Source organism: Hypomesus nipponensis, chromosome 2, assembly GCF_054491055.1.
Source record: "Hypomesus nipponensis isolate SF chromosome 2, ASM5449105v1, whole genome shotgun sequence".
Classification (NCBI taxonomy): domain Eukaryota; kingdom Metazoa; phylum Chordata; class Actinopteri; order Osmeriformes; family Osmeridae; genus Hypomesus; species Hypomesus nipponensis.
In genome coordinates this window covers 20,090,404-20,110,394 of record NC_140362.1, presented here as the reverse complement: position 1 = coordinate 20,110,394, position 19,991 = coordinate 20,090,404, and the positions used below count along the sequence as shown (strand labels likewise).

At 52.5% G+C, this 19,991-nt stretch overlaps 1 protein-coding gene across 5 annotated transcripts; it reads left to right on the top strand.

Moving 5' to 3' along the window:
* The first annotated feature begins 1,978 nt into the window (after positions 1-1,978).
* Positions 1,979-18,965, top strand: znf574 (zinc finger protein 574). Of its 5 annotated transcripts, none has more exons than XM_084667859.1 (10): positions 1,979-2,096; positions 3,928-4,100; positions 7,893-9,228; positions 9,393-9,637; positions 9,815-10,000; positions 10,266-10,363; positions 12,915-13,009; positions 14,297-14,445; positions 15,507-15,794; positions 17,599-18,965. In XM_084667859.1, the coding sequence occupies exons 2-10, from the start codon at positions 3,933-3,935 to the stop codon at positions 18,196-18,198; spliced, it is 3,165 nt and encodes a 1,054-aa protein (XP_084523985.1). In that variant the 5' UTR covers positions 1,979-2,096; positions 3,928-3,932; the 3' UTR covers positions 18,199-18,965. The 5 variants fall into 5 exon arrangements, with proteins under 5 accessions (XP_084523985.1, XP_084523978.1, XP_084523955.1 ...); XM_084667852.1 differs by having other exon boundaries at positions 9,390-9,637; positions 10,269-10,363; XM_084667829.1 differs by having other exon boundaries at positions 9,390-9,637.
* Positions 18,966-19,991: the final 1,026 nt, after the last annotated feature.

The window sequence follows — 19,991 nt, the reverse complement described above, 5'->3', positions numbered from 1 at the left end:
CCTAATGGAGACTTTTTAGTTTTGGCGAGCGTGTTTTAGCAAGCCTACAGAGGATGTTACACATTAATGGCGTGAGAGCAGTGTAGTCACAAGTCAGGTGACATCAGAGCAAGCCAGAATATGCCACAAGGGCTCTCTGGTTAGTAGTATTTCATTGGAAATTAACAAATTTACATTTAGTCATTTAGCAGACGCTCTTATCCAGAGCGACTTACAGTAAGTACGGGGACATTCCTCCAAGACGATTAGGGTGAAGTGCCTTGCCCAAGGACACATCATTTTGCACAGCCTGGAATCAAACCGGCAACCTTCGTTGCTGTCGATTAGTTGTCTGATTCCCTAACCGCTCAGCCATCTGACTCCCATTCATCTGTAGAATGTCCAATGAGTGACATCCCTCCCAAGAAGAAGAAGAGATGTGCAATCTTCCTGTCTCTCATGACTGTGGTTTACAGACCTGTAACGGGAGGGAACGCTGTTTGGGAAAAGGAGATTTGGGCATGTAACTGATTTGAGTCATGCTGAAATGAATCAGTGACCTGGGTCATTGTTTGTCATTGCTCCACAAGGTCTGGGCACGAGCACGACGCCCATGTCTCCATTCTCAGTTAAGAATGGAACAGAGGTCTTCTACGCCTGAACACTCTGAAGAATTCCAATCCAAGCTCCTCCATAAGACACCATTCCCCAGCTCTCCGGGGTCAGGGGAGGGCAGGATTTAACGATGTCTCCGGATGTCTGTGTTCACTTTCTCCTTTTACTCTTTTCTCCCGTGTTCAATAGAAACTATTTATAGACTCTTACAGAACTGCTGCTGCCCGCAGCTTTAGTCCACCTCTCAGGTCCAGCTTCACCCGAGTATAGAGTGGGTGCTGGGTTTAACCGCCGTATACCTCAGCTTCGTGGCACGAGATTTGAGAGTGGTTAACGATCATGAGAGAGAGAGAGTAGGGAGGCTGGACCAAGAGAGAAGAGGAATACGGGAAAGAACAGGAAGTAGGACGAGAGACGTGGAGAGACTAAGAAAGTGAGAGAGACCTGGAAAGGGCTGGGGGTCTAAGGGGAGAGAAGTAGATGTGTGTAAAGGGGAGCCATTTCCAACGTCCAATGCACACTGCATTGCAAGCAGGGGCATTCTGCCCCCAGGAATCCACTTCACATTCTTCATTGCAAAGCACTTATCTGCAATGTCCTCAACTTCACTGATAGGATGTGTCAAGGTTGAATAATGTTATTCTACAGTTCACGGAACACCCTACATAGTTTCAGTGGAGACTGATGGGCCCCGGACCCCCTGGCTGTTTGCCCGGCTCACTCTTTAATACCATTTGGACTCAGGTTCAATGATATTATCCCCTGTCCCCTTTAGATAGCTGTTCCTCTTCTCAATCACTGAGGAGGGAATTAAGAGTGCAAACTGTAATTCAAGGAAATAAGTTGAGTAGGACCAGGTACTTCCACTAACCTTAGAGTTATAGAATTGTGATGGAGAATGGGTGGGTTAAGCCATAAAAAAAAAAAATTAGGCCCATGTATAAGTGTAGTTTAATTGCTTTGGGATTAATCCTCAATGTGTAATTAAAAACTTCTGAGGTAATGCATGTCACTTCGCAAGCCTAACTCTCTCCGGCTACAATTTGCTATGAAAAGTAGTTACTGTTAAAGGTCTTGGGCTATATAAGTTGCATTATCCCGATGGGAAAGAAGTTGTCACAATTTTACCAAATGTTTGTCACAACCATCAGTTTTTCATCTGGAAAAAAAGAAAAAAAGAAGTTAAGTAATGGGCTCCTTATTTGATATAAACAGTGACTTACCTTGGATAAGCGTTATACCCAAATTAATTAACCATATTACATTGATGCATTAAACCGAAGGACAACAAACATCAAGCCGGTGTGGCTGTACAGTGTTGACCAATTTGGGGACGGTGCACAGTGCAGACGTCAAGTGGGCTATTTTGTGTAGACGAATGCTATTGGTGTTTGGCGCAGTAGCTCAGCCTATCGGATAGAGCCTTGTTAGCGTGTTAAAAAAACTGTTTCCCTCAAAGGAACATATTCCTGGGAAGATACGCTGTACAGCATATTAGTTCGGTGAGTAACTATATAACTTTAATTTGTCATACCACTAGTGTCACTTTTACACACATGATAGGGTTTTTGGTACAGATATATATTGTGGAGTCTCAACGGGGGGAGACATTCAACGTTTACATTGAACAGACGGACGCCATTACACCACCGAAGAAGCGAAACGCCACCCTTCTTCTTCGGTTGCTTCTTTCAGCAAAGAAGAGGAAAATACACTTGGAAGAGCGACTGTCAGCTGACTAGTGGTGGAGTGAAGTTAGCTGGCTGGCAAGCTACTTTACACTGAACATAAAACATGTATATGATAGGAATGTTAATACTTTAGCGGCTAACCAGCTTACGACGTTAGCATTAGCTTGCTTGGTTAGCAATCGAGGCTAACTTTGATTGCTACCAGATACCGTATCCGCCATCTCTTTTTGGCGCTGAAGCTGTCATCGTGGTCATTTTGCTAACCGAGACCTTGTAGTTGCTTGTACAGAGCTAGATCACTATCAAATAACATTATTTGATAGTTCTAGTCTACTTCTTCATGTTTTTACATTTGTTTTTGTTTTTAAATTTCATTTAGAAATCTATTGACAGCTGTGTCTTCTTTTAACACATGAATTTACAGCGTGATATAGCTAGAGTTGACAAAAGTCATCATTACAATTACAAGCGAGACAACTAACGAGTTCGGATTATTGTTTGGTACAGTAATAACGTTACACTTACCCAGTGATTTATAACTCAAAATCTGCCCTGAGAGCATGAAGCCACACACGTATTTTATGCTTCACAGCCCACTGATGTTAACGACGCCTACAGTAAACAATCAAGCTGTCCCGTAGTGTCTATTCACTGCAGCGGGAATCAGACCTGCTGGGTGACTGTGAAGTTGGTTGGTTGCCAGACTGAGATAGACGCAAATATCCAAAGGCTAATCACGCGCCTCATAGGTGTCTAATTAAAGCCGTTATCCTTGATGTAGTCTATGGAGCTCAACACATGGATTGTCAGACAGCCTTGGTAGATCGGTCACATTTGAACACCCTCTAACAGTTATTTCAAATAGGTCTTTCAGGTAGTGTCTGTTCGTGGTGCGTGCACGTAACTGCACCTAGCATATTTTGGTCAGTAGAGGGCAGTAGTGACCAGGGCCGCCCATAAGGTGGGAAAGCTTTCTGGGGCCCAGCCGTGGTGGGGTCCAGCAATAATTATGTTGGTCCCAAACATTTTAAGAACTACTCACCATTACTTTAAAAAAAGCAAACATAAACATTGTATTGTTGCTTGTATAAAATGTAGCCTGTTTCATAATGACCCCCCCCCCCTCCGTCTCTCCTAAAAATGGTATGTTTTTTGTTTAACGATGTCATTTATTGATCTAAGGTAAAGCTAATACTAATGTCAGAGAAGACTACATTTCTTTGCTATGCCAGGACCTGTGCACTTTAATGCTTGTGTGGTGTGTCATGAATCTGGTCCTTGTGGGCCCGCGCTGTTGCACTGAGGATGTTTAATCCTCGTGCAGTGTTTCTCCACCGGGGGAGCGCGTGGGGTCCGTTGAGGTAGCACAGGGGGTACGTGAGAGAAAGTGGAAAATGTATAACAGGAGAGTAAATCATGAAAATATGACTACATTTACATACCTACAGAATATAAATAAGAGAAATCAGGAAAAGCCCCCCAAAAGTTTGAGAACCCCTGTTATGGTCTAACTTATCACCTTCTCTCTCTCTCTCTCTCTCTCTCTCTCTCTCTCTCTCTCTCTCTCTCTCTCTCTCTCTCTCTCTCTCTCTCTCTCTCTGTCTCTGTCTCTGTCTCTGTCTCTGTCTCTCTCTCTCCCCAGCCGCCATGGACGCAGACAGCTCTTCAGTGTACATGTGCTTCCCCTGCTACCAGGAGTTCAACACCCTGGAAGAGGTGCTCACTCACCAGATGACCTGCACAGCAGAAGCGGTGGCACCCCCAGTGGCCACAGATGAAACTGCAGTGATGTCACTTCCTACACTTCAGACAGAGGTAACGTCACAATGACCTGATGCCGGGTGAGCTTCTGGCTCCAGTCGAGGTCTAACTCAGTGCAGGGGGACGTAGCCACGGGTAGGCCTGGGTAGGCACAGGCCTGGGATGCCTATCCATATTTTTTGGGGCCTACCCCAAAAATATTATTCTGGCTACGCCCCTGACTCAGTGTCTTTGGTGATTTACATTGAGTCATTCAGCAGACGCTCTTATCCAGAGCGACTTACAGTAAGTACAAGGACATTCTCCCCCGAGGCAAGTAGGGTGCCTTGCCCAAGGACACAACGTGATGTGCACCGGCCGGGAATCGAACTGGCAACCTTAAGAATACTAGCCCGATGCTGTAACTGCTCAGCCACCTGACTCCCAGCCATATCTGGTGATATGGCTGTCGGCCGTGCTTTACATGCATCTTTCTCTTGAAGTTGATCAGAGTTGCTGGCATTGGTGCGCTGGGTAAGCATACCCTGGTAGTGTAGCGCGTGAATGTATCTGCTTTAAGTGTCCATGCTCTGCTGTGCATGTGACTTCTATTGGGTCTCCATTGTTGGGTTGAAAAACGTCCTTTGGGAATTAAGGAGCCTTGTGGCCTTGTCTTGCACAATGCATCGTGTTCCACAGTCTACTCAGTTCAGAGAAGGGAAATAGATCTTCCATTATGCCATGGATTTTCGGCACTGAAGCCCTTTGGGGTTGTTTTTTTTTTCCAACAGGAACGATGTTCGGCTCCATTAATCCGTAGTTCTAGAAAGAATCCTGTCTCCATCTCCGTAGCGTCGCAGATCCGGTAATGAGTAGAAATATTCAGCTCTCATTGAGTCATCCTTGGCATGTCTGTGAGTGCTGCCGTCCTTGTTCCTGTGACGGCTACAATAAGCCTGGCGGTTACAGAAACAAGATACACAGCCTGTGAGTGACGTTTACCGGGGAGGGGAGGGGAGGGAGAGGAGGGAGGGGGAGGAGGGGAGGGGGAGGGAGGGGGAGGAGGGAGGGGGGAGGGGAGGGGAGGGGAGGGAGGGAGGGAGGGGGAGGAGGGGAGGGGAGGGAGGGAGGGAGGGAGGGAGGGAGGGAGGGAGGGAGGGAGGGAGGGGGAGGAGGAGGGAGGGAGGGAGGGAGGGAGGGAGGGAGGGAGAGAGGGAGAGAGGGAGAGAGGGAGAGAGGGAGAGGGAGAGAGGGAGAGAGGGAGAGAGGGAGAGAGGGAGAGAGGGAGAGAGGGAGAGAGGGAGAGAGGGAGAGAGAGAGAGAGAGAGAGAGAGAGAGAGAGAGAGAGAGAGAGAGAGAGAGACTCCGACTGTCTTCACTTGCAGCTCAGGGCCATAAAGCAGGGTGTCACAAGTGACAGGCAGATTGCATCTTGAGTTGCCATGGAAAAGGAGGGGGCTAGAGCATGAGGGAAGGGGGGGCTGAGTGGGATGAGCTTGCGTAAGAGTGATGTATCACTCAGTGCCACCCCTGTTTTCCTGATGGATCGCTCATTGGCCTCCTCACAAATGGATCAGCTGGAGGAACACTATCAAAGCCTGGTGGCAGTGTGGCTGTTGTCTGTCATCAGAGGGCTCATTACCGCCACTCTGACTTCATTAGCTGGATTCAGATGATTTCGTTGTAACATAAAAGGCGACGTTGCTGTAAAACACGAGTTGTTTACGTATCAAATGAATTTGGGATGTTCTTATACTCTGAATCACCTTTCCCACCCTCATATCCTCTGAACAGCAATTCAGACACTCACAACTGTAATTATGGGAAATGGGCTCAAAGGAAATTGGGAGTTTAGCTTTTTTATCACTAAAAGGGAAAAGATGGAGGATTCCCACAGACGTAGAAACTATGTGTATTATGTGTACGAAATGATTTAGCAATCTTTTTCACCAGAGCGAAAAGATCAAGTGCTATTGAAGGGGGACAGAGCACGCTAAAATGGTGTGCTCTTCAATTGATTTAATCACATGTTTATGCATATGCCATATTTCAGTACACTTTGCAAAGATCAAGCGCTATTGAAGACAAGTGTTGCGTGCTCGAATGGCGAGCTCCCTCGATTGATTTAATCACATGTTTATATACTTGTGAAGTTGTAGTATTTCTTCCTTTTTCTTCTTCCAGTACAGTTCCCAGAGTAAAATCAGTGATTAAGTCCATTAACTTAATGTAGTGGAATATGTGTTTAATAGCATGGAGTTACTGAACTGGAGTCTATTTGAAACCGTTACCTCATTAGTAGAGACGCATGACACTGTGTGATGTCACTGGTCTCTATGACACTGTGTGATGTCACTGGTCTCCATGACACCGTGTGAGGTCACTGGTCTCCATGACACCATGTGGGGTCACTGGTCTCCATGACACCGTGTGATGTCACTGGTCTCCATGACACCGTGTGAGGTCACTGGTCTGCTTATTGGTTTTCTTTAAATTAGATGGCAACAGTGTCTGTAGCACCAGTTTATTTACATTTGCTTTTAAATAAATGTAGACTGCTTGTGAGGCATCAACATTTTATGTTCCAGTAATTATTATAAGAAATATTGAAATGGATGCTCATTGTCATTGCTTACTACATTCGGGGAAACATTATTTTCTCATAACCCCATTTTGTACCATTGGACACCTGATTGGCTGTATTGCAATTATTCCACCTACATGATGGAGCCAGTTTCAACAATTTAATTGCGTGAATAAGATGCCAAATTACTGTAATATACACTGTTACTATGCACCCGTGCCTAAGCTAGTACCCAGGAGCCTTTGCGGTTCCTTGTTGGCGCCCACTGTGTTGCTGGGGAGTCATCTTCTTGTAGGTTTTCATTCCAACCATAATCCAGCACACTTCATTTGAAGAATTAGTTGGCTGACAAACTGAATCATGTTTCCTACAACCAGGGTTGGAGTGGAACAACTCCAGGAACAAGGTTGGACAGCCCTGACCTATTCAGTTTTTTACATTAAGTCTTCTTCAGCGAACACGGCACTGAAACGCTTATCATGTGACACACGCCGCCCCCGAAACCAAGCCGCTTCCGAAATAAAACGGCATTAACCTTGACCGTGAGCTTTTTATTTCTGCCTTTATCATCCAAACGGGCGGAGCAGCGAGCAGAGCTCACGCCCCAGAGGGAGGGACCTCCTGAACCCTGGCTGATGGGCCTGTGATGTGTATGTCTGCCACCCTCCCCCAGAAGAACATACAGCTGCCCGCGTTGACCCCCCTGCCCCCCCAGCCCCTCCAGCCCCCCCAGCCCCTCCAGCCCCCCCAGCCCCTCCAGCCCCCCCAGCCCCAGGAACACAGAGCGCTCAGCGCTCGCCCGCCAAACACTGCACTACAGGATGACTTGAGTCAGCCCAATTAAACAGTGTTCATTTTATGAAGACCGTCTTGCCGATGGATGCCGTAAGACCCGGGGCGGGGAGGGGGGGGGGGGGGAGTGTGTTGGCTTACGGTTCTGTCCGGTTGTTCGTGAAAGCTAGGTTAAACGGTATAACCAGCCAGCATTCACATGGAACTCTATCTTGTTGTTATTATCAGTGACCTATGCACTTTGTATAGCTCTCTCTTGGGAGTCGCTTTGGATAAAAGCGTCTGCTAAATGAATAAATGTAACTCAGTTTTGTTTTTTGTTTTGTGTTTGGTTTTCTTTACCCCTCCCTCCCTCCCTCCCTCCCTCCCTCCCTCCCTCCCTCCCTCCCTCCCTCCCTCCCTCCCTCCCTCCCTCCCTCCCTCCCTCCCTCCCTCCCTCCCTCCCTCCCTCCCTCCCTCCCTCCCTCCCTCCCTCTCTCCTCTAACTGCAGGAGCTCTTAACTCAGACCGATGCTTCACTCACGGCACACCAGGCCCAGTCGGTCGTCTCGCTGGTCTACCCTGTGTCCAGTACCTCCATCCAGGCCGCAGAGAGCCCCAGGAAGCCCTCTTTCTCCGACCAGCCCCGGATCCTCTACCAGTGTGGCGACTGTAACGCTCTCTTCAACGCTCTGCCCATGTGGCAGAAGCATCGCAAGGAAGGGCTCTGTCTGCAAGACAAGACCCAACCCGATCAAGACCCAGGACCCGATCTGGAACCCTTCGAGACGCAATCTGGGTCAGAGATGGTTCCGGAGGGGAACGTGGAGCCCTGGACAGCTTTAGAACCCGAGGGCTCCGACGGTGAACGGCGACTCACGGAGGAAGGGGCTGAAGTCGAAACCCAACAACAAAATACAGGTGAGCCTGTCGCAGAGGAAGAACACTTGGAAGGACAGAATATGGACGCGACTGAGAATACAGCGACGCAGAGCGAAGCCATGCTCCCAGCTCCAGAAAACCCAGGTCAGACAGACGCCGCTCCCCCCCAGGACCCGGCCGCCCCAGACCCGGAACCAGAGGACGACTCCACCCCCCGGAGGAGGGGGGCCCTCAAGAAAATCAAGCCCCCCTCCAGCCTGCTGTGCGTGGACTGCGGCGCCTGCTTCGCCCTGGTGTCCGAGCTGGTGTCCCACCGCAAGGCCCAGCACGGCCTGGAGGAGGCGCTGCATCGCTGCACCGTGTGCGGGGAGAGCTTCCTCAACACCACCCTCTTCCTCTACCACCGCAAGCAGCACCGCCAGCTCGGCGAGGAACGGTCCAGGGACGGGACCAAAGAGGCCCCGGACCAGACCGCTCCCGTTCAGGAGAACCCCCCCGTGGAAGAGGAGGTCGTGGAAGAGTCCATCGCCGACTTCGAGGGGGTGTCCGGCATCCAGAGCAACGGGGCCGAGGGCCAGGGCGTGGACGCGCCGTTGGCCGCGGTGCCGGCACCCACCTTGCTGTGCGCCGAGTGCGGGAACGCCTGCGGCTCCGAGGAGGAGCTGTCCGCCCACCGCGCCCGGGAGCACGGCCTGGAGAAGGCCCTGCACCTCTGCTCCCAGTGTGGCCTGAGCTTCATGAACACCACCCAGTACCTCTACCACCGCCGCCAGCACCGGGCCGCACCGCCCACCAGGCCCCAGGACACGGGGGAAGGCGTGACCGTGACCGCCGCCGCCGCCACCCCCGTGAAGATCCAAAGCACCCAGCAGAGGATGCTGTCGTCCTCCCCTGCGGCCCAGGGCCAGCCCCGGCCCAAGAGGACCACGCCCACCATCAGGATTCTCAGCATGAACACACTGAAAGGTCATTTGAAAACGTTGAGGTGGTCGGGAAGTTATTAGAGGAGTACTCTCACGGCCGCAGTTTTGAACACAGCTACCAGCTTCAACAGTCCTGTCCATTCTGTCACTGTCCATTTTTGTCACTGTTCATTGTGTCACTGTCCTTTCCCCCTGCCCCGCCAGAAGCCAACAGCGCCAAATCCGTCGCTAACGAGGAGCCTGAGGACAGGCTGGCGACCGAGGGCGAGGCCCCCGGCCAGCCCCCTCCGCCGGACCCCAGCAACCTGCCCGCCCCCGCCAAGCTGCTCCAGGACTGGGCCCGAACCCCTCTGCCTCACGTCTGCCCCCACTGCGGCAAGACCTTCACCCGCCGGGTCTTTCTGCGCGCGCACGTCTTCAGCCACACCGGAGAGAAGCTCTTCACATGCAAGGTGAGTGCTGGCTCCATGCATTCACCCCAAGGGGCCAATTCGGGCTATGAATCGACCCGGGGTATCTGTTACCTCGGTATCCAGATTAACATTTGACTGCAGTTTTGTCGCGTCGAGTTGTTGACGTGCTCCGCGTCGCCATTATTTTAGTTTTTTCTTCCGTATCTTGTCGCGAAGGTGTGCAACAAGTCGTTTGCCTCGTCGCCCAACCTGCTGCGCCACAGCCTGACCCACATGGGCACCAAGCCCTACCCCTGCGCCGTGTGTGGCAAGCGCTTCGCCCAGGCGGGCACCCTCAAGAGACACGCCCTCACCCACTCGCAGGCGCAGGATGCCAAGCGACGGCGCCGGGCTCGCGTGACGGTCAGTGGGCCAACGCCCAAACTGCAGCTCGGTGCTAAACCTCACTTAATTGCCTGATATTCACATTGGACATACATTAAGAATATATATATATCTTCCTACGGTTCTCTCTTTCGCTCTCTCTCTATACATACATGCATACACACACACTAAAACAAGAGCATTCACTATCCAGACGCTTTCTCAGCGCAGAAATGGTCGTCTTTCATTTCTTTCTTTTTTTTTTACCATGTGTTCTTTCCTGTGTGGCTGTGGCTGCTTTCAGCAGAGGGGAACAGAAGAGGGCGATGGGGGCTTCAAGCTGTTCTCCTGTCCAAACTGCACGGCCCGCTTCCAGACCGAGGAACAGCTTCAGGACCACAGGTAGCTCACGCCTCACGCCAAACCCAAACAGGCTTCCACCGTCTGGAGTGGGGCCGCGCACTCCAGCAGCCTCCTGCCCACAGCAGTCGTTTGCACGGCTTCTTCCAACACGTATGCAGCGACATATGCAGCGACCGTTAGCGGGCTAATTATCTCTCGAGGCATTCTGCTGTAGCTGCCCTCTCTCCCCCCACCCCTGGCTGGACATGTTTTACAGATTAGCAGAGCCCCACAGGTTCCCACAGGTGCAGCAGGGAGCTAAGCTGGGTGGTAGACAGAGAGCCAGAGATGCCTGCGCCCTCCTCCCCTCGCCCCCCCCACCACCAACCCTAGGCCCTCCCTCCACCCACCACCCTCCCTTCCCCCTCCTGGCTCCCAGACCCACATGATTGACGGACGGAAGAAGAGCAAATTAAGATGATAACGATACAGAGAAGATCGGCGAGGAGGAGGGGGAGGGAGAGGGGGGATGGAGGAAGCAATTGGCTCTCACTCTTGACCCTCAGCCAGTAGGAGGGCGTGATCGGGGAAGGAATGGAGCCTTCCTCCTGAACCGTCTCTGACATGGGGGTTAGAGAGAGGGCATGGGGGTTAGAGAGAGGGCATGGGGGTTAGAGAGAGGGCATGGGGGTTAGAGAGAGGGCATGGGGGTTAGAGAGGGCATGGGGGTTAGAGAGAGGGCATGGGGGTTAGAGAGGGCATGGGGGTTAGAGAGAGGGCATGGGGGTTAGAGAGAGGGCATGGGGGTTAGAGAGGGCATGGGGGTTAGAGAGGGCATGGGGGTTAGAGAGGGCATGGGGGTTAGAGAGGGCATGGGGGTTAGAGAGAGGGCATGGGGGTTAGAGAGAGGGCATGGGGGTTAGAGAGAGGGCATGGGGGTTAGAGAGAGGGCATGGGGGTTAGAGAGAGGGCATGGGGGTTAGAGAGAGGGCATGGGGGTTAGAGAGAGGGCATGGGGGTTAGAGAGAGGGCATGGGGGTTAGAGAGAGGGCATGGGGGTTAGAGAGAGGGCATGGGGGTTAGAGAGGGCATGGGGGTTAGAGAGGGCATGGGGGTTAGAGAGGGCGTGGGGGTTAGAGAGGGCGTGGGGGTTAGAGAGGGCGTGGGGGTTAGAGAGGGCGTGGGGGTTAGAGAGAGGGCGTGGGGGTTAGAGAGAGGGCGTGGGGGTTAGAGAGAGGACGTGGGGGTTAGAGAGAGGGCATGGGGGTTAGAGAGAGGGCATGGGGGTTAGAGAGAGGGCATGGGGGTTAGAGAGAGGGCATGGGGGTTAGAGAGAGGGCATGGGGGTTAGAGAGAGGGCATGGGGGTTAGAGAGGGCATGGGGGTTAGAGAGGGCATGGGGGTTAGAGAGGGCATGGGGGTTAGAGAGAGGGCATGGGGGTTAGAGAGAGGGCATGGGGGTTAGAGAGAGGGCATGGGGGTTAGAGAGAGGGCATGGGGGTTAGAGAGAGGGCATGGGGGTTAGAGAGAGGGCATGGGGGTTAGAGAGGGCATGGGGGTTAGAGAGGGCATGGGGGTTAGAGAGAGGGCATGGGCGTCAAGGTCAGAGTACCTTCTCTCCATCCTCTCATTAGAAAGGGTTGGAGCGCGGAGCGGATAGGACCTGGACTGAATTATTGATATATATATTTCTGCCTCACCTTGAAATATTGATTCTTATTGTCAGCTTGGTACAAAGGAGGACCGAGCAGTTGTTCTGCTCCTGAGCAGGGAGAGTTTCCTCTCCATCCCCATATTAAGAGATGAGTGAAGTACTTTACAATCCCATTACCCTCGCTCCATCGTGAATGATGTATAAAAGTCGGTGTATTTTTTTTATTTAAGTGCTCCATAATGATCCTTCATCTAAACGGCGTTGCGTAACAGGTCTGCGCGCACCGTGTTGAGACAGCGTTTGGAAAACGCCCTTGTTGTCAAGGCGTTTCCAGAGATACTGAGCACTCGGGTTAGTTCAGATCTCTTAAGATTCCTTATTTATCAACCGGCACAGTTACGGCTGCTGGAATACACGCGTGTCATATCCTTCCCACAGTTGGATACAGAGGAACATTATATAAGGCATAAATATAGCCACACTCCCCCATTTTACTCTTGTTTCGGTTATCTGTATGACACAGCCCATTTATACCTGTTGGTTTGACCTTAAAACAGTAATCCCCATCCAGCTGACAGGAAAGGTGATACTTAACATGTGCTTGCAGTTCCCTCTAATGGGTTTGGATTTAAGGGCTCTGAGAGTTGCTCACGTCATGCGACTTAGCCGGGCAACATTTCTGTATTATTATTTTGAATAAGAATAGTGGTTTGTAGTATTATTTGTATTTTTTATCAGTGCTAGTGAGGAATACTGCCATAAACTTGTCTCTTCTCTTATATAATTTCCCCCCTCTCTCTCTCTCTCTCTCTCTCTCTCTCTCTCTCTCTCTCTCTCTCTCTCTCTCTGTCTCTCTCGCTTTCTCCCCCCCTCTCTGTCTCTCCCCCCCTCTCTGTCTCTCCCTCTCTGTCTCTCTCTCTGTCTCTCCCTCTCCCTCTCTCTCTCTCCCTCCCTCAGGCTGCTCCACACCAGTCACCCGTTCCCCTGCTCAGTGTGTGGGATGGCCTTCAAGCGCAGGAAGGAGCTGGACCTCCACTCTCTCTCTCATCAAGGTAAGAGGTCAAGAGAGAACAGAGTATATGGGCGACTACACCATTCAGGAATAGTGTGTCATAAATGTATCTTTAAGCAATTGTTCTACCGTGAGTTATGTGTGTGTGTGTGTGCGAGCAAGACTGAGTGTGTTAATGTATAACATTTAGAAAGAACAGAAACAGAAAGAAGAAGAAATATGTGCCGCGATTTACGCTCAGCCCCAGATTGTTCCTGTTTCCCCTGCCCGGCCTGGTTCTAATGCAGGTCTATTAGATATGATGTTCCCATCAGTTCTACTTGCAGTGAATTACTATTGATTGACGCAAAGCCTGCAGCACGTGCCCCGCGAGCTATCTCTCCGGGAGGTCGAGGCTGTTTATCTACAAACACACACACGTCTTTCTGCTACACGCATTGTTTCCCACGATGCATTAGGCCAATGAATTTCCATTGATTTGTCTCCCGGGGGGGGGGGGGAGAGGGAGGGGTTGTAAATTAATTGGGTCAAAACAACGTTGATCTTAATCAAACAGGGCTCCGTCACGGCAACCTCGTTAGCGTAGAGCCCCGAGATCCCCCCCCCCCCTCCGCTTCCATGTCAGCGGCCCAGACACCCCTCCGAGCGATGTGATTGGTAGAATCTGTCCATTGATCTATCGGGGAAGGGTGGGGGGGGTGATGAATGGAGATCATCCTTATGAACCATCCAAATAGCGATCGGCAACATAGACACACACATCCTCCTCCCCCCCCCCCCCTCCCCCACCATGACCAACAAGACAAGCTAGTTGTTGCCCTGGCAACTGCGGATGCTAGAGGCTAGCCACTGGGAACATCAAAGCCTGTTCCACTGTTTGCTCCTTTGGCTGCTTCTCATACTGGGAGACCCATAGAGACAGTGACTGGAGTTTGTCAAGACAGTTATTAAAGTGTGTGTGTGTGTGTGTTGGTTTCTGTGCACTATGTCCCAACAGAGTTACTACATCTATATTTGAGCTGGTTTGATCCACATCTCCTATTTATTTGGGCGTAAAACCAAGGAGGACCCTAGATACAGGAGGGATGTAGGGGCTGAGGGAAGGGAATAGGGCTATTAATCATAAGGTTGCCGGTTCGATTCCTGGCCGTGCAAAATGACGTTGTGTCCTTGGGTAAGGCACTTCACCCTACTTGCCTCGGGGGGAATGGCCCTGCACTTACTGCAAATCGCTTTGGATTAGAGCATCTGCTAAATGACTCAACGTAAATGTAGATACAGTATCTAGAGTCTACCTACCCAGGTGTGTGACCGCTCTCCTCCCCAGATAAGGAGCCCGCGTCCTGCCCCCACTGCTGGGCCCAGTTTGTCAACCAGTCGGTCCTGGACATCCACCTGCAGCGCTGCCCGGAGACGGAGGAGAACAAGAGCCTGGGGCGCGGCCGCGGCCAGGGCAGGGGCCGCTCCACAGGACAGGTCTGCAGGAGAGCCTCTCTACCATCCCCAGCCTCTCTACCATCCCATCCCCAGCCTCTCTACCATCCCCAGCCTCTCTACCATCCCATCCCCAGCCTCTCTACCATCCCCAGCCTCGCTACCATCCCATCCCCAGCCTCTCTACCATCCCATCCCCAGCCTCTCTACCATCCCCAGCCTTGCTACCATCCCATCCCCAGCCTCTCTACCATCCCATCCCCAGCCTCTCTACCATCCCCAGCCTTGCTACCATCCCATCCCCAGCCTCTCTACCATCCCCAGCCTCTCTACCATCCCCAGCCTCTCTACCATCCCCAGCCTCTCTACCATCCCCAGCCTCTCTACCATCCCATCCCCAGCCTCTCTACCATCCCATCCCCAGCCTCTCTACCATCCCATCCCCAGCCTCTCTACCATCCCATCCCCAGCCTCTCTACCATCCCCAGCCTCTCTACCATCCCATCCCCAGCCTCTCTACCATCCCATCCCCAGCCTCTCTACCATCCCCAGCCTCTCTACCATCCCATCCCCAGCCTCTCTACCATCCCATCCCCAGCCTCTCTACCATCCCCAGCCTCTCTACCATCCCCAGCCTCTCTACCATCCCCAGCCTCTCTACCATCCCATCCCCAGCCTCTCTACCATCCCATCCCCAGCCTCTCTACCATCCCATCCCCAGCCTCTCTACCATCCCATCCCCAGCCTCTCTACCATCCCCAGCCTCTCTACCATCCCCAGCCTCTCTACCATCCCCAGCCTCTCTACCGTCCCCAGCCTCTCACCCTCTTATCACGGCCGCTCTTATCGTTATGTATTATGTAGGAGGTGTTCCACGCCTGCCGTGTCTTGTAGTGTTGTGCTGCCTGGTTTTAACAAGCAGGGGGATCTCCCTCCCCTCCACTCCCTCCCTATCTCCCCTCCACTCCCTCCCTCCACTCCCTAACTCCCCTCCACTCCCTCCCTAACTCCACTCCCTCCCTATCTCCCCTCCACTCCCTCCCTCCCTCCACTCCCTATCTCCCCTCCACTCCCTCCCTCCCTCCCTCCCTCCCTCCCTCCAGATGGAGTGTGACCTGTGCGGTCACCGCTGCATGACCCAGGAGGGGCTGGACCTCCACCGGTTGTCCCACACGGGCCAGACCCCCCTCAAGTGCCCGCTGTCGCCCTGCCGGCGCCGCTTTGCGTCCAGCAGTGCCCTGGCGGAGCACGTGCTGGCCCACTGCCAGGGCACGCTGGCCAAGGGACGCACGCCGCGACGCTTCCACTGCCAGATCTGCGGCAAGGACTTCGCCTACACCTCCACTTTCAACGTCCACATGAGGATCCACACAGACGAGAGGCCCTTTGGGGTGAGGAGGGGGAGGGAGCAGGGGGGGTGTGGGGTGAGGAGGGGGAGGGAGCAGGGGGGTGAGGAGGGGGGAGGGAGCAGGGGGGGGTGGGGTGAGGAGGGGGAGGGATCAGAGGGGGTGAGGAGGGGGAGGGAGCAGGGGGGGGTGGGGTGAGGAGGGGGGGGGACCAGGGGGGGGGAGGAGGGGGAGGGAGCAGGGGGGTGAGGAAGGGGAGGGAGCAGGGGGGAGGAGGGGGAGGGAGCAGGGGGGTGAGGAGGGGGAGGGAGGAGGGGGAGTGTGGGGTGAGGAGGGGGAGGGAGCAGGGGGGGTGAGGAGGGGGAGGGAGCAGGGGGGGGGGAGGAGGGGGAGGGAGCAGGGGGGGGAGGAGGGGGAGGGAGCAGGGGGGGGGAGGAGGGGGAGGGAGCAGGGGGGGTGAGGAGGGGAGGGAGCAGGGGGAGGAGGGGGGAGGAGGGGGAGGGAGCAGGGGGGGGGAGGAGGGGGGGTGAGGAGGGGGAGGGAGCAGGGGGGTGAGGGGTGGGACACAACATTGTCAGCGGGAAAGGTTCTGGTTTAGTCTGTAGTTCTGGTTTAGATGTCGTTTCTGGTCCTGGTCCTGGTTGAGTGTGTTCTCTGGTCCTGGTTGAGTGTGTCCTCCTGGTCCTGGTCCTGGTTGAGTGTGTTCTCTGGTCCTGGTTGAGTGTGTCCTCCTGGTCCTGGTCCTGGTTGAGTGTGTTCTCTGGTCCTGGTTGAGTGTGTCCTCCTGGTCCTGGTCCTGGTCCTGGTTGAGTGTGTCCTCCTGGTCCTGGTCCTGGTCCTGGTTGAGTGTGTTCTCTGGTCCTGGTTGAGTGTGCTCTCTGGTCCTGGTTGAGTGTGTTCTCTGGTCCTGTGTGTAAGAGGCTGCTGCTGCTGTGTACCCTTGTGTGCACCTGTGATTAATGACAGAGGCTGAGCGGGGGCCTGTCAGATGGGCTGCCCTCGGGTCCTCTTACTATTCTGGGACTCTGCTGCAGGAGGGGGGGGCAGGACCTTCACCACACCGACACACACACAGACACACACCTTCGCTCCGAGTGTTTGGACGGTAGAAAACCCTTTGTGACGTCTTAGGTTTATCTCCACACCTTCACGTTCTGATTCACAGCCAACTGTGTTGGTGAGAGCCAGACCACTATGGGTCAGATGGCTGAGCGGTGAGGGAGTCGGGCTAGTAATCAGAAGGTTGCCGGATCGATTCCCCACTGTGCCAAATGACGTTGTGTCCTTGGGCAAGGCACTTTACCCTACTTGCCTTGGGGGGAATGTCCTTGTACTTACTGTAAGTCGTCGAGCGTCTGCTAAATGTTATCTGTTATGAGCTCCATGTGGCCCAAGCCATCCAGACCTGGAGGCATGGGGGAGTTAGCCCAGGAAGCTAATGTGTGCCTGGCGGTGTGGCAGGAGCCCAGCTGTGTGGAAGATGAATGCCGGGCAGCGCTTAGTCCAGTCAGCTCCCCTCCAAGGCTCCCAGCACACAGTTTTACACCTGTTTAGTTACTGGCACACCTTGCCTTGCCATGTCTCTCTCTGTCTCCCTACCTCTCTCTCTCTGTCTTTTTTCAGTTGTGGACTTTTTTTTTTTCTTTCCCCTTACTCCCTCTGTCTCTTTTCCTCTGAGTTTTTCTACTCCTTCCTTTTTTGTTGTTGCTGTTTAACACACAGTGGCCATAAAAAAAAAAAAACATGAAATCTGGTCATATTGAAAGAAAAACTGAAAAACACAAATAAATACTGTTTTGGTATTGATGTCCTCCCCCCTGTCCTCCCCCCCGTCCTCCCCCCTCCCCAGTGCCCGACGTGCGGCAAGCGTTTCCGCCAGCTGCCCCACCTGCAGGACCACGAGCGCATCCACAGCGGCCTGCGGCCCTTCTGCTGCTGGGTGTGCGGCAAGAGCTTCAGCGTGGCGGCCCGCCTCACGGAGCACGCCCGCATCCACAGCGGCGAGAAGCCCTACCCCTGCCCCCGCTGCCCCTCCTCCTTCCGCTCGCGCTCCAACTACGACAAGCACATGCGCACGCACGGCGTGGACCCCGACGCCGCCGCCGACGCCACCACCGACGCCGAGATGACGGAGGGGGCCCGCGTGCTGACCACGCTGGCCGGGGGAGGGGACGGCGAGGGCGCCTACCAGACCATCCTCCTGGTGCAGTCTGGAGGGGAGGGAGGCACCACGGAGCAGGTGGTCATCCCCACGCTCTCTGGGGAGCAGCAGGCGTCCGGGACCATCACCTCCCAGGGGCTGTACCTGCATCCGTCCATGGGGGGCCAGACCATCTCTCTCCCCTCCCTGGCTGGCCTCATGGAGGGCCAGGATGCCGCCTCGGTCATCGTGGTGGAGGGACAGGACCTTCCACACTCCTTTGAGTTCATCGTGGAGGAGACCGTGTAGACCAGGGCTGGAGGGAGGAAGGGAGGGAGTGGATGTCACATGCTGGAGTCGTAGAGACTTAGGAAGAGTAGGAGGGATGTCAGAATGAGCCGTTCAAACACACTCAGTTATGCCACGGTCTGGAAACATGACCTCTGCTAATTGTTATAATTATAACATTGAATTTGATTGAAAGCAGATAGTGTTGCCCAACACCTAAAGAAGGTAAATAATATGTTTGTATGGGGATTGAACTGATGTGATCGTACACCTCAAATGCAAATATCATCGCTGTACTCGATAGTTTTGTTGAAGGACGGCCAACATATGCCCTCATCCTTGATGTCATTCAGGAGAATATGGATGAAAAAAACGTTGGTGCGATAGTGGCTTGCAGACATCACCTAAACAAGAAACTGTTGCCAATACTTTTACTGTTTATCAAAGTGCCTCAGAGGGACATTTCCTTTCAAGCGATGGATAGAAACTAGACACCACCTGTGTGTCAACATCAGGAGAGTTGGGAAGCTGGCGTACAAACAATTGATTGCAAATGTTGAAATTGTCTAGAGAGGCCATAACAAGCTGACAAAAAAAGTTATGGAAAGAAATGTATCCTCTTTGTATGAAAAAGTGATTGGAAACCTTGTTGTAAAATTGTTTTCTGAGATTGTATTGAGGGGTCACCGCGTGTTTACGAGCAGATTTTTATCATGGTTCGACTGAAGGCGGACATTAAATCTGTACTGTTTTTCTTTATAGTTAAACGCTTCAGCTTTCGCACCTTATCGGCGTCCATCTTTTTATTAGCGGGTTGACTCGCAGAAGCCCCCCAGTCTAGATAGCATGGCTTTATGGACACAACAGTAAATTGCCCAAAGCTCTCAGTTGATATAAACAATATGGAACCTCTGAACACACACACACACACACACACAGGCAGTAAGAAGATATAAACAATATGGATCCTCTCAGAACACACACACAGCAAGATGAGCCACTTATTTGCAAAGGGTAGAGTGAATATATTCGTTTCCTTGTTCATCATTGTGTATAGATTAACTGTAATGTTCTTGTAATGGTCCGGACATAACAGGTCATTGATTGGCTTTATGTTGTAATTACATCCAATGATAGGAGAGGTAGGGATTTATTGTGACTTAGCCAGGAGGAGGCATTAACACTGTGGGAAATAATATTCAGATATTATTATGCAGTGGCAGTAGTCTACTGTTATCAAAAATAATGATCCCATTTGCGCTAGGATTGGAAAAGGCTTAATGCGATGTAAGTTTTGCCAGCTCTGCAGCGAAGCCTATTATAGTTTTCTAAAACAGTTTATGGCGGTCTCCCACGCAGTGAGTGCTGACAAGGGGATATACACACACAAGCACCCAGTCAAAGTTTGTTTTTATGCCATGAAATGGGCTGCTGATGGTGCCTGCTACCGGAATAGGGAAATGGCAGCAATTTCAGTGGAGAAGAATGGAACGGTCCGTCTTAACATATGCTGCCCTTAGACGGAAGGGGGGGAAAAGGAGAAGGGGAAAAAAGCTGTATATGTCTGGTAAGGTGAAATCAGCATGAAAGTAGTCTATTCAGAGCTAGAATCCACTCCTATCTGTGCCAGTGTATAGGGCAGAACCATTTATCATGGGTGAACCAGTCTTAACTTTAAGGTCCTTGCAAAGTCTTCAGATCGGCTGCGGCGCCAAGTCCGCCAGCTTCACATGCGCACTCCTGTGAACTAGTAATTAGACGCTGGCTGTGGATCCTGCCATAAGAGCACTGAACCGCTAGGGATGCAATCTTCA

Bases quoted from the DNA above. Each gene is read 5' to 3' on its own strand.
- znf574 (XM_084667829.1), top strand. From the start codon at position 3,933: ATGGACGCAGACAGCTCTTCAGTGTACATGTGCTTCCCCTGCTACCAG. The intron at 13,010-14,296 runs GTAAGAGGTCAA...TCTCCTCCCCAG, and splicing joins CCACTCTCTCTCTCATCAAG to ATAAGGAGCCCGCGTCCTGC. The intron at 15,795-17,598 runs GTGAGGAGGGGG...CCCCCTCCCCAG, and splicing joins CAGACGAGAGGCCCTTTGGG to TGCCCGACGTGCGGCAAGCG.